This window comes from Lynx rufus, unplaced genomic scaffold, assembly GCF_022079265.1.
Source record: "Lynx rufus isolate CCGP_SWC_20201006 ecotype Redwood Valley unplaced genomic scaffold, mLynRuf1.p SCAF_2, whole genome shotgun sequence".
NCBI classification, from domain to species: Eukaryota; Metazoa; Chordata; class Mammalia; order Carnivora; family Felidae; genus Lynx; species Lynx rufus.
Genome location: NW_025814834.1, coordinates 189,202,016 through 189,217,741, shown reverse-complemented (window position 1 = coordinate 189,217,741; position 15,726 = coordinate 189,202,016). Strand labels below are relative to the sequence as shown.

At 43.4% G+C, this 15,726-nt stretch overlaps 1 protein-coding gene across 2 annotated transcripts; it reads left to right on the top strand.

The window, feature by feature from the left end:
- The first annotated feature begins 53 nt into the window (after window positions 1-53).
- CUNH1orf50 (chromosome unknown C1orf50 homolog) lies at window positions 54-9,614 on the top strand. Of its 2 annotated transcripts, none has more exons than XM_047085757.1 (5): window positions 54-186; window positions 306-421; window positions 7,408-7,494; window positions 8,259-8,390; window positions 8,959-9,614. In XM_047085757.1, exons 1-5 carry the CDS (start codon window positions 54-56, stop codon window positions 9,142-9,144), a joined length of 654 nt encoding a protein of 217 aa, XP_046941713.1. In that variant the 3' UTR covers window positions 9,145-9,614. The 2 variants fall into 2 exon arrangements, with proteins under 2 accessions (XP_046941713.1, XP_046941714.1); XM_047085758.1 differs by having other exon boundaries at window positions 61-177.
- Window positions 9,615-15,726: the final 6,112 nt, after the last annotated feature.

The window sequence follows — 15,726 nt, the reverse complement described above, 5'->3', positions numbered from 1 at the left end:
TGATGGCCAATGGCCAGGGAACACAGAAGCTCCGCCCACAGGCCTCTATGCGCATGCTCTTCCGCCTCGCGCCGCGGCTGGGGACGCAGGGAGGTTTGGCTGTTGTCATGGGGGACGCCGAGACGCCGGGGCAGTCGGGGGGAGTCCCCGCAGACCAAAGAGTTCAGCCGGCTACAGGTCTGGGAGGTACGCAGGGCGGGAGTCCGAGCTGGGAAAGAAGCCCTCACGGAGCAGCTAGTCTCCCGGGCTGCGCGGGAGGCCGAGGGCGGGCGCTCACGGGCTGTGTTCCTGGGTATGTGTCGCAGGAGCCCTGGTGGAGCTCACCCCGACCCCCGGAGGCCTGGCCCTAGTGAGCCCCTACCACACCCACCGGGCCGGGGACCCCTTAGACCTCGTGGCGCTCGCAGAGCAGGTGCAGAAGGTGAGGAGGCGCGGCTGGGGAAGTAAAGAACCGTTTTGGTTCACGTTTGGCCCTGCATCTTGAGACTGGGACCTCACAGCCAAAGCGAAAGCCATTTGCTTTTTGTCTCCATTTTACAACTCGGGAAAACTGATTGTCATTGAGGGTCGGTTGTCTGACTCGCACTCTGAGCTTCTGAGACCAAAGGCTCCATCTGCAATATGAGTGCCCATAATCTCCTTTCGTGGGAAGTTTTGCACAGCACTTTGAATATTCAGTATTTCATTTGGGCCTCAGGACAGCCCTGTAAGGTAGGCAGTACAGAAGTTATTCTTCCCATTTGACTCGTGAAGAGAAGTTTCCATGCAAGTGTCAGATTACCCTAACGGATTCTGCAGGGATGCATAGTCCACTTACTTTAAACCGCTTCCCATTAGATCGTTATCTGTGCCCTGAACGCTTTTAGAACGTAACATCTTTTAGAAGGACAGGGACTTTTTGAAATTTATTTTCATTTAATTTATTTTTAAAATTTATATCCAAGTTAGTTAGCATATAGTGCAACAATGATTTCAGGAGTAGGTTCCTTAATGCCCTTTACTCATTTAGTCCCATCCCCCCTCCCACAACCCCTCCAGTAAACTTCTGTTTGTTCTCCATATTTAAGAGTCTCTTATGTTTTGTGCCCCTCCCTGTTTTTATGTTATTTTTGCTTCCCTTATGTTCATCTGTTTTGTATCTTAAATTCTTCATATGAGTGAAGTCATATGATATTTGTCTTTCTCTGACTGGCTAATTTCACTTAGCATAATACCCTCCAGTTCCATCCACGTAGTTGCAAATGGCAAGATTTCATTCTTTTTGATTGCCGAGTAATACTCCGTTGTATATATATACCACGTCTTCTTTATCCATTCATCCATCGATGGACATTTGGGCTCTTTCCATACTTTGGTTATTGTTGATAGTGCTGCTATAAACATTGGGGTGCATGTGTCCCTTCGAAACAGCATACCTGTATACTAGAAGGACAGGGACTCTTAAATTTTGTCCTGTGTTCTCATTCACTGGGCACAACATTCCCAAGCCCAGTGCTTACACATTCATTGCCAAGAGAATAAGGAGGAAATGTGAAATAACAAAAAGTGTCAGAAATTTTGACACGTGCGTGTTAATCCCACTGTTGATAATAACTTGCACTGTAACTTAAGGGAAATTACTTTTCTCTGGACTTCAGCTTCTTCATCTGTAAAATGCAGGGTCTCAACTAGGAAAGCTCCTAGATCTAAAGCTGCGAAAAACCAAATTCCATCTAATTTTTTTTATAAATTTTTTTTAATGTTTATTTATTTTTGAGACAGAGAGAGGGCATGAATGGGGGAGGGTCGGAGAGAGAGGGAGACACAGAACCTGAAACAGGCTCCAGGCTCTGAGCTGTCAGCACAGAGCCCGACCCAGGACTCGAACTCACGGACTGCGAGATCATGACCTGAGCAGAAGTTGGTCGCTTAACCCACTGAGCCACCCAGGTACCCCTCCGCCTAATTTTTACCAAGACTTCCAGTTGTAGAACCCTCCTCAATATGTACAGATAAAGGGCCCTGCTGCTTTAAAGCTTCTGATACTCCTCTCACCCTTGTGTGCACTATCACATTTGGCTTTGGTTATATTCAAAGGTCTTTATTTTGTTCAAAATATTTAATAATTAATGTGCTCAAATTCCCTCACATAAACATCTCTGTACTTCAGGTTTTGTTTTTTTTTTGATTTAAGAAGTATTCAAATGCTTAGGAAAGTGCTTTTGATTCAAACTCAGTGACTTGTCTTTTCTAGAGAGGTGGGAAGCAAAGCATAACTTTTATAGATTAGGAGAGGGGCGCCTGGGTGGCTCAGTCGGTTAAGCGGCTGACTTCGGCTCAGGTCATGATCTCGCAGTCCGTGGGTTCGAGCCCCGCGTCGGGCTCTGTGCTGACAGCTCAGAGCCTGGAGCCTGTTTCGGATTCTGTGTCTCCCTCTCTCTGATCCTCCCCTGTTCATGCTCTGTCTCTCTCTGTCTCAAAAATAAATAAACGTTAAAAAAAATTTTTTTTATAGATTAGGAGAATACCATGTGTCTGTTTAACTGGATCACTTGTTGGGAGGGAGGCAACTAGGCCCAAAGCGTGGGCAAACATTTTCATGGCTTACTGAGTGACCATCATATTTATTACAATGGCCTGAAACAAACAAAAAAAAAAGAAGATGGGACACAGTTTTTGCCCTTCAGCGTATTATCTAGTAAAATACAGAGGATGCATTATGGTGCTGCCTCCTTTTTTCCAATATATCAATATTGAGCAGCTGGAATAAAAACAATAGAAACAAACAGATTGAATCAAGCATATTTACTGTTGGTGTCCTGAAATGTACTTTGTAGCAGGACTGACTGCTGCCATGCCATTTTGGTATTGATGTGTGTTTAGAATGCTCTAGAGGTCTGGTATTAAGGCAGAAATTTGGAATCAGACTGATCTGTGTTCAAATCTTCAACTGCCATTTATTAGCTGTTATTAACCCTTGGACAGGTTGCTTTAGCTCTCTGGGTATAATTCCTAAAATGAGACTGAAGTTATCATCTCCAACTTCATAAGGTATTATAAAAATTAAGTTAGATAATATATGTGAAGGGCCTCAGAATGATTGGGGCCAGTAATTAGAAGTACTCTTCAGTAATTAGAAGTGTTTAGTAATTAGAAGTACTCTTCTCATTTCTGTTGTGAATTAGACTGTTTTGTTTACAAGGAACAGATTTGCTGCCACCACCTTAAGAAGAAGATTAATAATGAGGCCACTCCTAACCTAGAACTCTCTTAGCTCTAGAAACCACCTGCTTTCTCTTTGGCCATCAGGTACCTCACTGTCCTTGGAACAAAATGCAGTACTTTCACCATGGGCCATAAGGCCTTGCATGATCTGGTCCCTGCCCCCTTACTGACTACTCATTAACTACTGCCCCTCGCTAACTGCCTTTCAGACATAACTTCTCCAGTTTTTGTTGCATGGCTGGCCCTTTCTTTTCTTCAGACCCAAGTCAAATGTCACATCTTCAGTGAGGCCTTCTTGTCTATTGAAGGTTATACTCCACTCCATCCAGATGATGGTATTATTAAATTGAATATGGGTACCTGGTGGCTCAGTCAGTTAAGCATCTGACCTTGGCTCAGGTCATGATCTCATGGTTTGTGAGTTCGAGCCCCACATCCGGCTCTCTGTGTCAGCAAAGAACCCACTTCAGATCCTCTGTTCCCCTCTCTCTCTGCCCCTTCCCAGCTTATGCTCTCTCTCTCTCTCTCTAAAAAAAAAAAAAAAAAAAGTAAACAGGGGCACCTGGGTGGCTCAATTGGTAAGTGTCTGACTTCAGCTCAGGTCATGATCTCCTGGTTCACGAGTTCGAGCCCCCACATCGGGCTCTGTGCTGACAGCTCAGAGCCTGGAGCCTGCTTTGGATTCTGTGTCTCCCTCTCTCTCCCTGTTCCGCCCCCACTCATGCTCTGTCTCTGTCTCTTAAAAATAAATAAACATGGGGCGCCTGGGTGGCGCAGTCGGTTAAGCGTCCGACTTCAGCCAGGTCACGATCTCGCGGTCCGTGAGTTCGAGCCCCGCGTCAGGCTCTGGGCTGATGGCTCAGAGCCTGGAGTCTGCTTCCGATTCTGTGTCTCCCTCTCTCTCTGCCCCTCCCCCGTTCATGCTCTGTCTCTCTCTGTCCCAAAAATAAATAAACGTTGAAAAAAAAAAATTTTAAAAATAAATAAACATTTTAAAAAACAACACATTTAAATAAATAAATAAATTGAATTTGCATCTAGCCTGCTCATGCATGCCAATCCCTGCGGTGCTTACCACTACCTATTAAACCAGTTACTCCACTCACTTGTTACCTCTGATCTGCTTCTACCACATAATTCTGGTTATTTTCTTCATAATAGCACATCATTATTCTGAGTCCACATAATACTAGCTCTAATTGTCTTTCTTGTTGGTGTCTGTATCTCTCACCAGAGCTGTGTTATGCATTATGGTAGCCTCTAACCACATATGGTTGTTGAGCATTTGGGCTATATGGTTAATGCAGCCGAGAAACTGGATTTTAAATTTTATGTAATTTTAACAATTTACATTTTATTTATTTATTTTTTCAACGTTTTATTTATTTTGGGGACAGAGAGAGACAGAGCATGAACGGGGGAGGGGCAGAGAGAGAGGGAGACACAGAATCGGAAGCAGGCTCCAGGCTCCGAGCCATCAGCCCAGAGCCTGACGCGGGGCTCGAACTCGCGGACCGCGAGATCGTGACCTGGCTGAAGTCGGACGCTTAACCGACTGCGCCACCCAGGCGCCCCAACAATTTACATTTTAAAATGTGATAATTGATTCAATTATTGGACACTTTTGAAGTATATTTGGAACAAGCTGAGTATGTGAACTGACCCTTTTAAATGCAAATTTTATGAAGTTTAAGTACCGATTGAGTATTTCTTTTAATTTTTTTTAATGTTTGTTTATTTTTGAGAGAGAGAGAGAGCACGCACGAGCAGGAGAGGGGCACAGAGAGAGGGAGACACAGATTCTGAGGCAGGCTCCAAGCTCTGAGCTGTCAGCACAGTGCCTGATAGGGGGCTCAAACCCACAAACTGTGAGATCATGACCTGAGCCGAAGTCAAACGCTTAACTGACTGAGCCACCCAGGTGCCCCAGATTGAGTATTTCTCACGATAATTTGGTACCTCAATTGATAGTATGAGTGTAAAATATAAGTATATACTTAGTATGAAATGTAAAGTGTCTCATTAAAATTTTTTATACTGATTGCATGTTGGAATAATGTTTTTTGATGTATTGGGTTAAATAAAATATTATAATTAATTTTACTTATTTTTATTTTTAACACAGCTGCTAGAAAATTAAAAATTTACTACTTTGGGGTACCTGGGTGGCTCAGTTGATTAAGCAACTGACTCTTGGTTTCGGCTCAGGTCATGATCCCACAGTTTGTGGGATTGAGCCCCTCATTGAGTTTTGTGCTGACAGTGGAGCCTGCTTGGGATTCTCTTTCTCTCTTGCTTTCTCTGCCTCTCCTCCACTCGTGCTTTCTTTCAAAATAAATAAACATTAAAAAAATTACATATTTTATTTCATATTCTGAAGGACAGTGCATTAGGCTGCAATCTTGATGGAGGTAGGGACTTCTTTCTCCTGTTTCTAGTATGTCCAGGGCCTGGCATGATGTCTCATACACAGTGGCTGCTCAATCTCTATTTGTGGAGCAGATAAATGATTGACTCTGTTGACTCCATTGTTTTCTTCTCATGTGATGCTGGCTTATACCTGACTTTTACCTTGAGCTTCCTCAACTCACCAGCAAATTCTCTTAATATTTCTTTTTTGTATTTTTATTAAAATAAAATTTAAATATATATAATATACATATATAATTATATATAATCTATATATTAATTATAATATATATTATATAATATTATGTTATATCATTATATCTTTAAATATATTACAAAATATTTGTAATAAATTTAAATTAAAAAATTTTTTTAATGTCTATTTTTGAGAGACTGAGACAGAGCATGAGGGGGGAGGGGCAGAGAGGAAGACATGGAATTGGGATCAGGCTCTAGGCTCTGAGCTTTCAGCACAGAGCCCGACATGGGGCTTGAAACCCCGAAGCCTCAGTTGGAGGCTTAACTGACTGAGCCATCCAGATGCCCCTAAAAAAATTTTTTTAATGTTTATTTATTTTTGAGAGACAGAGACAAGAGTGTGAGTGGGGGAGGGGCAGAGAGGGAGGGAGGCACAGAATCCTAAGCAGGCTCCAGGCTCTGACTTGTCAGCACAGAACCTGACGTGGGGCTCGGACTCATGAACTGTGAGATCATGACCTGAGCCAAAGTCAGATGCTTAACTGCCTGAGCCACACAGGCACCCTCTTGATATTTCTTAGTTTGAGTTTAATCTCGTAATTTCTTCTTCTTAACTTGCCGTATACCCCTAGACATTAATCAGGTTTTCTTGATAGTAAACTGGAAGTCTTTGACAGATTTCTGATGCCTGAGTGATAATCCTTCCCATTGGTCACACCAGTCTCTCTGGTTTTGAAAAGTGTTTGATTTATTTTAAGCAATTTCCATTGCCTTCATTTGCACTTCCTAGCACAAGACAGGAAGTCTTATGTGCACAATATAACATTGTTTCAGATCTACATCCTAGTATAGTCTTTAAAGGCTCAGGGGGGTAGTTAGAGCATGTGACTCTGGATTTCACGGTTGTGAGTTCGAGCCTCACATTGGGCCTGGAGCCTACTTAAAAAAAAAACAAGAAAGCATTTGAAGTAACAATTAGGAAGGCAAATATAAGTTAAAATATAACTAGGTATGATGTAAATAATTCAGCTGAGGCAACAGTCAGATTAATAGGTCCTTCCTATATATAGCTAGATTCCTACATAACAGGTGATAAGAACTTTATCACAAGTGTCTTTTTATTTTAAGACCCATCCCAGATCTCAGAAGTATTTAAACATGAGAAAAATAAATGGAGACCTGAGGAATAAGTGTGTTTATTTGGGCAAAGAGTAAGAGGGGGAGTATTTTCTGTTGAGGAAAGGGCATATTCCGTACATGTGTTAGCATGTGAGAGTAGACCATGTTAGAGGACTGAAGAAGTGCAGAGTGACTGGAATACAGAGGGTAGAAAGCTCTGGGACGTAGAAAAGAAGGAGGGCTTAGTTCTGCTGTGTGGGGTCCTGGCAGGGTGAGCTTCTTATAAACAGTGCTATTTGAGTTGGGTGGGAACTGGGTGAGATGAGTGCGAGTTCCCAGGACTGTGTTGAGGCTAGGAAGGGTATTTAAGGCATAAGCGAAGATGTTGAGGTAACTCTTCACTCTGAGCTCTAAATATGAACATTGTTGAAGTCTTATCCTTTTTCCACCCACAGTTTGGTTTTGTCTCACCTGTAGGCTGACGAATTCATCCGAGCAAATGCCACCAACAAACTAACAGTCATAGCTGAGCAAATCCAACATTTACAAGAACAAGCCAGGAAGGTGAGTAACACGTAACAGCTTTTAGGTAGGGACTCCTTTTCCTCATTTAATTCACAGGTCTGCCTGGTCTTGCTTATAATCGTTAAACTATTTTGTCTTACTTATAATCGTTAAACTATTTTGTCTTCAGGACCTCCTAGAAATATAGAAGTGTTGAGCAAAATAGAGTAAGCCCAAGAAGTTAGGTATAAGGTAAGCTTTTTCACTGGGAGACAGTTTCAGTGAAGTAAAGCATTTTGAGGGGAAAAACATGTTCTCAGTTTTAAAAGAAATGTACAGGGGCGCCTGGGTGGCGCAGTCGGTTAAGCGTCCGACTTCAGCCAGGTCACGATCTCGCGGTCCGTGAGTTCGAGCCCCGCGTCGGGCTCTGGGCTGATGGCTCAGAGCCTGGAGCCTGTTTCCGATTTGTGTCTCCCTCTCTCTCTGCCCCTCCCCCGTTCATGCTCTGTCTCTCTCTGTCCCAAAAATAAATAAATGTTGAAAAAAAAAATTTTTTTTTAAAAATAAAAGAAATGTACATACTGCAGAAAAATAGGAAAGAAATTTAAAAGGCACTCAAAGCCAGTGACGTTCACCAATGCAATTCTTCTAAAGGCATTTTTTCAGTCTAGTAGCATAGTCTAATTTTTGTCTCCTCAGAATCATCTGGGTCCTAGTAGTGACTGTGTGCTATGGGGGAGCAATTCCTAAGCATTGATTGGGATAATCACTGAGTGTGCCTGTTATGTCCAATACTTAATTTGTTACATCTCTGTGGTTCTTAGGTACTGGAAGATGCTCGCAGAGATGCTGACTTGCACCATGTAGCTTGTAATATAGTAAAAAAACCTGGCAACATTTATTACCTTTATAAACGGGAGAGTGGTCAGCAGTATTTTTCTATTATTTCTCCAAAGGTAAGAACATGTATTTTTGCACAGAAATCTACTCTGGTCTTTGAGAAACTCTTGGCATATGTGTGTGAAGATGTAGGCATAAGGGTTTGTAAATGGCCTTCTAGAAAATTGGAGGTTTTCGTGAGCCCTGGCATGACTCTTAAAAAATATACATGAAAAACACAATTAAATTATCTCACAGTCATTATCTCTGTTAAGGGAGGTATCTGATGTGTAATGCAGTGAGGATGATTCTGACTGGTCTGAAGTGAAAACCCAAAAAAGAAATTTGTGGCATACAATGAGGAAATGAGGGGAGCCTGGGTGGCTCAGTGGGATAATGATTCTTGGTTTTGGCTCAGGTTATGATCTCACTGTTTGTGGGTTCAAGCCCTGCATCAGGCTCTGCACTGACGGCTCCGGAGCCTGCTTGGGATTATCTGTCTCCCTCTCTCTGTGCCCTTTCCCCGCTTGCTCTCTGTCTCTCTCTGTCTCAAAATAAGTAAATAGACATTTTAGAAAATGAGGAAATAAGCTCAATTTCTTTACCTTCTACCCTGATGAGAACTGACTCCTTTGCCTTCTTTAGGAATGGGGGACAAGTTGTCCACATGACTTCCTTGGCGCCTACAAGCTCCAGCATGACTTCTCCTGGACTCCGTATGAGGATATTGAGAAGCATGATGCTAAAATCAGCATAGTGGACAGGTTGCTAAGCCAGCCAGCGGCCCTGCCTCCAAGCACTGAACCCGCCTTCCAGGGACTGACTGACTGAGAGAGGTCTCTGACAAACAGCTCTCACAGCAAGGACTTACCACTATCACCTCCTTGTTGCCCTCATTTTCTGCGTTGATGGGAGGGGGCATGAGAATTGAAGTCTTGTGGGGGAATCATGCACTTCTTGAAAGGAGACCCTGTGTGCATATAAATGCTGTCGTAATTACTTTCAGTTCCGATGGTAATGAATCATACCAGACCCAACCAGTCACTTTCAGAGTACTGGCCAGTGTACTTTCCTTCTCCTTTATCTCCATCTGTTCTCCCGTAAGTCAGAGCATTGGAGAAAGAGGGGTGTCTTCTACCCACATAAAGGTTGGCGAGGCATTTTCCAGAGAGGACTGTTTTTAGTCTTTTTGTAACTGGAAGTGTTTGAGATTGGGTTGAGGTTGAACATAGGGGGGAAAGAGAGAGAGAGAGGCAAACCATAAAACAAACTTTAACAATAGGGAACAAACTGAGGGTTCATGGAGGTGGGTTGGGGATGGGCTAGATGGATAATGGGGATTAAGGAGGGCACTTGTGATGAGCACTGGGTTAGTGATGAATCACTAAATTCTACTTCTGAAACCAATATTACATGATATGTTAACTAGAATTTAAATAAAAACTTGAAACTTAAAACAGATTCGGTTGAGGCTGTTGAGCAGTTAGTGTAGCTCCAACTTCAGATGCGTCTGGGAACAGGAATGTTGCGTAATGGAGGATGATGAACAGCTCTGCTTGCCTGGACTAGAGAGTGTGTGATTCTGGTATTTTTGCACTCTTGCGGAAGTGTGGCTTGCCTGTTTTGCTCTTTCTGCCTACTTTGAGTGACTGGAGATTCTGGGGCAGCAACAATGGACAGGTTTGGGGAAGGTCTACCTGTAACCTCACAGAATTCTAGACTTGGAAGAGATGTGGGAGGCTGCCGCGGACCACTGTATGGATCTGTGCTGTAGCCTTGCTGAAGAGGAGATCCAGAGTTTAGCCATCTGCAGCAGGCCAACTCCATTTAAATGGCAACCTCAAACTATTGTGGAAGAGGGGCAGTGGGTGAGAAACAAGAAAAAGAGCCAACCTGTTGATCATGAGTTAATTCAGATTGAAACTGATTTTGACCTGAATTACCCAATAATTTAGCAGAGGCTTTTTAGCTGAGTTCCTCTAGTTCTCATTCTGACTAGACTCTTGTGGGACTCTACCTCACCTCGTGTGTTCAGTGGAATTAACTGAATTTACAGCATATCCAGTGTGGCTGTACTTCAGTGCCATATATCTTATCACAGTCTGCTGTAACCACAGTTGCCCAAGTTCCTTTCTGGGTATGGATGTCTCTTGTGCTGATCTGCTTGGTAATATCCTAACCCCATCCTAGTTTTCATGGCCTTTCCTCATAAGGTGTATTTCTTGTTAGCTGTAAAATGGTCCATAAAGGCCTCACACAGAATGGGGCTAGAACCTGACAGGGCCACCCAGGTGATACTTGGTCATTCGTTTCACGGGGGGATGCCTGTGGGGCAGCTGCAAAAGCCTCTGATGGGGATGGTGTAGGGGACACACACACACACACACACACACACACACACACACTTTAGTGGTATAATAGTTGGTTATGTAAGTTTCCCAGGTTTTCAAAAGGTCCTGACCTGCATGGTAATGACACATTCTGAGTAGGTGTTTATTAGTTATCTGTTGTTGCATAAATTACCAGAAACTTAGTGGCTTAAAACAACACACATTTATGATTTCATAGTTTCTATGGGTCAGGAGTTCAGGCACACTTAACCTGGGCCCTCTGCTTCAAGGTTTTTCACAGGCTGCGTTCTGATTATTGGCCAAGACTGGGTTCTCATCTGAAGGCTGGAGAAGGGTCTGTTTCCAAGCTAACTTAAAATTTGGCCCAATTTTAATTCCTCCTGTTGGACTAACATTGTTAATTCTGTTTACCAATAGACTGTTAACCAGAAACTGACTTCAGTTCCTTGCCACATGGGTCTCCCCAACATGGCAACTTTCCTTATCAAAGCCAACAAGGATGAGTCTGCCAGCAGGATGGAAGTTACAGCTTTGTGTATTCTAATCACGAGAGTGACATCTCATGCTTTTGCTGTGTTCTGTCCATTGGAAGCAAGTCCTAGGCAAGCCCACACTCAAAGGAGGGAATTAAACGAAGGCGTGAATACCAGAAGGCAGAAATCATCAAGCAGATCTTAGAATCTCTGCCACAGTGCTTAGCTGAGAGGGAGAAAAGAAGGTTCTTGGGTAAAAGAGGCAGTATTACAAAGTGGTTAAGCATGGTAGTGGTAAAGTCACGATGGGAACTGGACTCTGCTCTGACAAAATAACTTCCCCAGCTAGCATCCCTGCTTCCTCCTGTATCCCTTCTCCAATCCATTCTTCAAAAAATCATCAGCTTGATCTTTTTAAAATCCAAATCTCCCTCACTCTTTACATTTCCTAACCACTCTAGAGCAAAAAAGAGAGCAGTGGTTAAAAAAAAGTTCTTCTGTTCAATAAGGTGCGTTCCCTGCACTGACCACCAGGTAGTGCCATTGCTCTTTGGTACTTCTGCCAATTACCAAACTTCGGGAAAGTCAGTGGCAATGTGAAATGACTTTGGAGGTAGCACCTCTGAGTGGGGATCTAGGACCCCTTGGTTATATACAGTAACCACTTTTCATTCACCCATCCATCTACCCATTCAACGATTTTAGAAGTATTAAGTGCCTTCTAGGTTCCGTGTTCTGGAGAATAACACAGCTGAATAAAACAGGCACCTATTCCCAAGAAGCTCACAGTCTAGTAGGGGAGGAACCAAATCAACAATTACAGTGTGGTATAAAAAAGACTATGATAGTGGCATGTAGGATATGGAGCACCACGGAAGGATACCTAACAGCTTGGAGAATTTAGGAAGACTTTGTGGAAGAGCAGACACCAGCTTATGTGTTGAAAAACAAGAGTTAGAGCTTGTTTGGACACTTTCACCTGTCCTCTAGAGAAAGATGTCTTTGGAATTTGGAGTAGGGTTCATTTTTGGATGTTTGTGAGTGAAGAAAGGGATATCCATTTTAACAAGCCATGTCAACCAAACTAGTCCTGGCAGTCAGGAGGGCTAGAGTGAGGTACGACCTGGCTAGAAAACTCTTTCTCCTCCTCCTCCTCCTCCTTCTTCAGAGAGAGGGGGAGAGAGAGAGGAGAGAGAGAGAGCGCAGGGGGTGGAGGGGGAAGAAGAGGGAGAATCTTAAGCAGGCTCCATGCTGAGCCCCTGACGTGGGCTTGATCCTACAACCTTGAGATCATGACCTGAGCTGAAATCAAGAGTCGGAAGCTCAACTGACTGAGCCACCCAGGTGCCCCTAGAAAACTCTTACTTCTAGTAGCTAAGAGATAAGTAGATGAAGAAGGGGAGGAAAAGCAATTCCAGACTAGAAGCAATATGACATTTGGAAAATTTCAGCCAGTTTAAAGTGAAGAATGTGGGCCAGGGGCTATGGGAAAAGGGTTAATTGAAAGATTTGGGGGTACGTAGCTCGCAATATTGGCCTTTTAGAAATCTGGGCGTTAGAAGATGAGTGGAGGGAAGACCATTAGGAGCTTCCATCCCTAGTCCAGGCAAGAGAGGACGGAGGCCTGAACTAAGGTAGCAGTGATGGAATGAGATATATAATCTCATCAGTTGTAAGGTGTACTTTTCTTCCCCCACGTTTTAATATCTCTGAAACTCGGATGCTTCTAAAAGTCAGTGGCACGTCGTAGTTTAAGTGGCAGCACTTTGTCCTTTCTCAGAGCTGCATAACATAATGCTGTGTCTTACAATGGTTGGGGTCTTGGATTTGATAAAGCTTGGCATTTTGAAGGTACAATAGATTGCAGCTTGTTAAATAATAAGATGTCGGGGGATGAGTGAGAAGAAAGTCTTAGGTAATGGTTGAATTTCTGGCTTGAATGCTGATACGGACGTTGGGGATCCACGCAACAAAATACGGAAGTGGAAGACATCCTGATGTTTCCCAGAATAATGAGCAATCTGTGTTTGCTTTATTAATCCACCATGCTGGTCCTGTCCAGGTTCACTAGGTGTGAATAGCACCTGACTGTACTTGTCTGTCTCCACCCTAGCTGTCTGGAAGGAGGTTTGCTGGGTCTTAACCTTCTCAAGTTATCAGTCAGTCCACCAGTATTGGGAGTATTGGTATCGTAGATGCAAACATGACAAATACTGCTTAGTGAGCTTTTATTCTGCCAAGCATATCCATTACCTGATTGAATTTTTATATAACCAACTATCTATGAGGTATATTGTATTCCTGTTTTAGAAAATGGAAACATCTGCTCAAAGATTAAGCAACAGGCCCATGGTTATAGTGATAGAGAGTGCTATGGCTCAGACTCCAACCGTCCTGTTGGATTCAAGTCTGAGCATAACCAGCCCTAGAGGATCCTGACATAGAGGTGTAAGAAAGTTAAATACCAAAGCGACAGAGGAAGATGTGCATATGGGATACCATAGGAGTAGTTCACTGGGATGTGTAGTGATGAGCACACAGGGCATGTATATCACGGCCCGGAGAAGTTAAGTAATTTACCTAAGGACATAACTCATAAGCAGTGGAGCCCATGTTCCTGGCACTAAAAGCCTGTGCAAACCCCCCAGGCACAAGATAAGGTTCATCCCCTTAAAGAGCTGGAGATTGGGAGGAAGGAGCTGCTCAGTGCCTGGAGTGATTATTTCTTTTATTATTTTTTTAAAAAAAATTTTTTTTTCCACGTTTATTTATTTTTGGGACAGAGAGAGACAGAGCATGAACGGGGGAGGGGCAGAGAGAGAGGGAGACACAGAATCGGAAACAGGCTCCAGGCTCTGAGCCATCAGCCCAGAGCCCGACGCGGGGCTCGAACTCACGGACCGTGAGATCGTGACCTGGCTGAAGTCGGACGCTTAACCGACTGCGCCACCCAGGCGCCCCAAGGAGTGATTATTTCTAAAGTACCTTTGATTCAGTGGACCAGCCTCTAGTTGAAAGCTTTTGTCTTCATTTTGATTTGGAGTATTACCATCTGCTTTTTTCCAACCTCACTGACTACACCTTTTCTGTCTCCTGACATCTAGCTTTTGGATTGCTCTGGGGCCTATTCCTTAGCCCTCTTTTCTCTCTATTAGGTGATCTAACCCATTCCCACGGATTACATACCCCCCATATGCTGTTGACGCACTTACATGTCTCCAACCCTGCTCTCTCCTGAGCTTCATGCAGACTTACTTACCCAACAGCCTCACTTGACGTCACGATAAACCTAACATGTCCAAAATGAGTCTGGAATTCTGCCCCAAGCATGTTTCATTGCTAGTCCTCTCCACTGCCATCAACACCTAGCTCACTGTTTTGGAGGCCAGAAATCTAAGTCATCCTCGATTCTGTTTGTTCTTCCTGTGCCAGTCAGCAGGTCTTCTCAGCTGTCTTCAGAATATATCCCACATCTGACTGCTTCTCACCACTTCCACCAGTACCCCTAGGGCCAGACCACCGCGGTGTCTCTGGCCTGGACTAATGCAGTGACTTCCCAGCAAACCTCCCTGCCCCGGTTCTCACAGTGCTTCAGGCTAGCTCCACAGAGACTGGTAGCATTGCCCTTTATTATTATTATTATTTTTAAATGTTTATTTATTTATTTTGAGAGAGAAAGAGCCTGAGTGGGGAGGGGTAGAGAGAGGTGGAGAGAGAGATCCCAAGCAGGCTCCATGCTGTCAGCACAGAGCCCAATGTGGGGCTTGATCTCACCAACCGTGAGATCATGACTGGAGCCCAGATCAAGAGTTGGACGCTTAACCGGCTGAACCACCCAGGTGCCCCGGTAGCGTTGTCCTTTAAAAATATAAATTGGGTCCCAACACTTCTCTATAAAGATGATTCAAGAATTTCTCATTACACTTAGACTAGAGCCCAAGCTTTTCTCCAGGATTCCGTGTGGTCTTGCCACGTTCCTGCTGACCTTGTCCCTTTAACAAATCAAGCTCATTTCTGCTTCAAAGGCTATACATTTGCTGTTCCACCTGCCTGGAACATTTCCCCAAGGTCTTTGCATGGTTTGTGGCTTCTCACCATTTAGGTCCCTGCTCAAGTAGCACTGCACTGATTCCCCTGTGAGAGATACCAACTCGTCTCACGTCAAAATAACTTCTGGCCCTGCCTCGTTTTCCATAGCACTTATCACGAGCAGACATTATTTGTGCCCACACTCGAATCTAAGTTCCGTGAGGACAGAAACACTGTCTGCCTTGTTCGCTGCTATATCCCTTGCACCTGACATAGTGCCTGGCACGTAATAAATACTCTAATAATGTACTAATGGATGGACATCTATACCTGTGTACTTACTTAGATCCTGTAAAGGATCTAAGTCAACATCACTAATAGAAATGTAACGTGAGTCACATGTATGGTTTTAAATTTCTTAGTAGCTACATTAAAAAATAGAAGCAGGTGATATTAACTTTAATAATACATTTTATCTCACCCAGTATATCCTAAATATTAACACTTCAAATAATACTAAAAAAATATTAGTGTGTTATATATAAAATAACACGCTAATA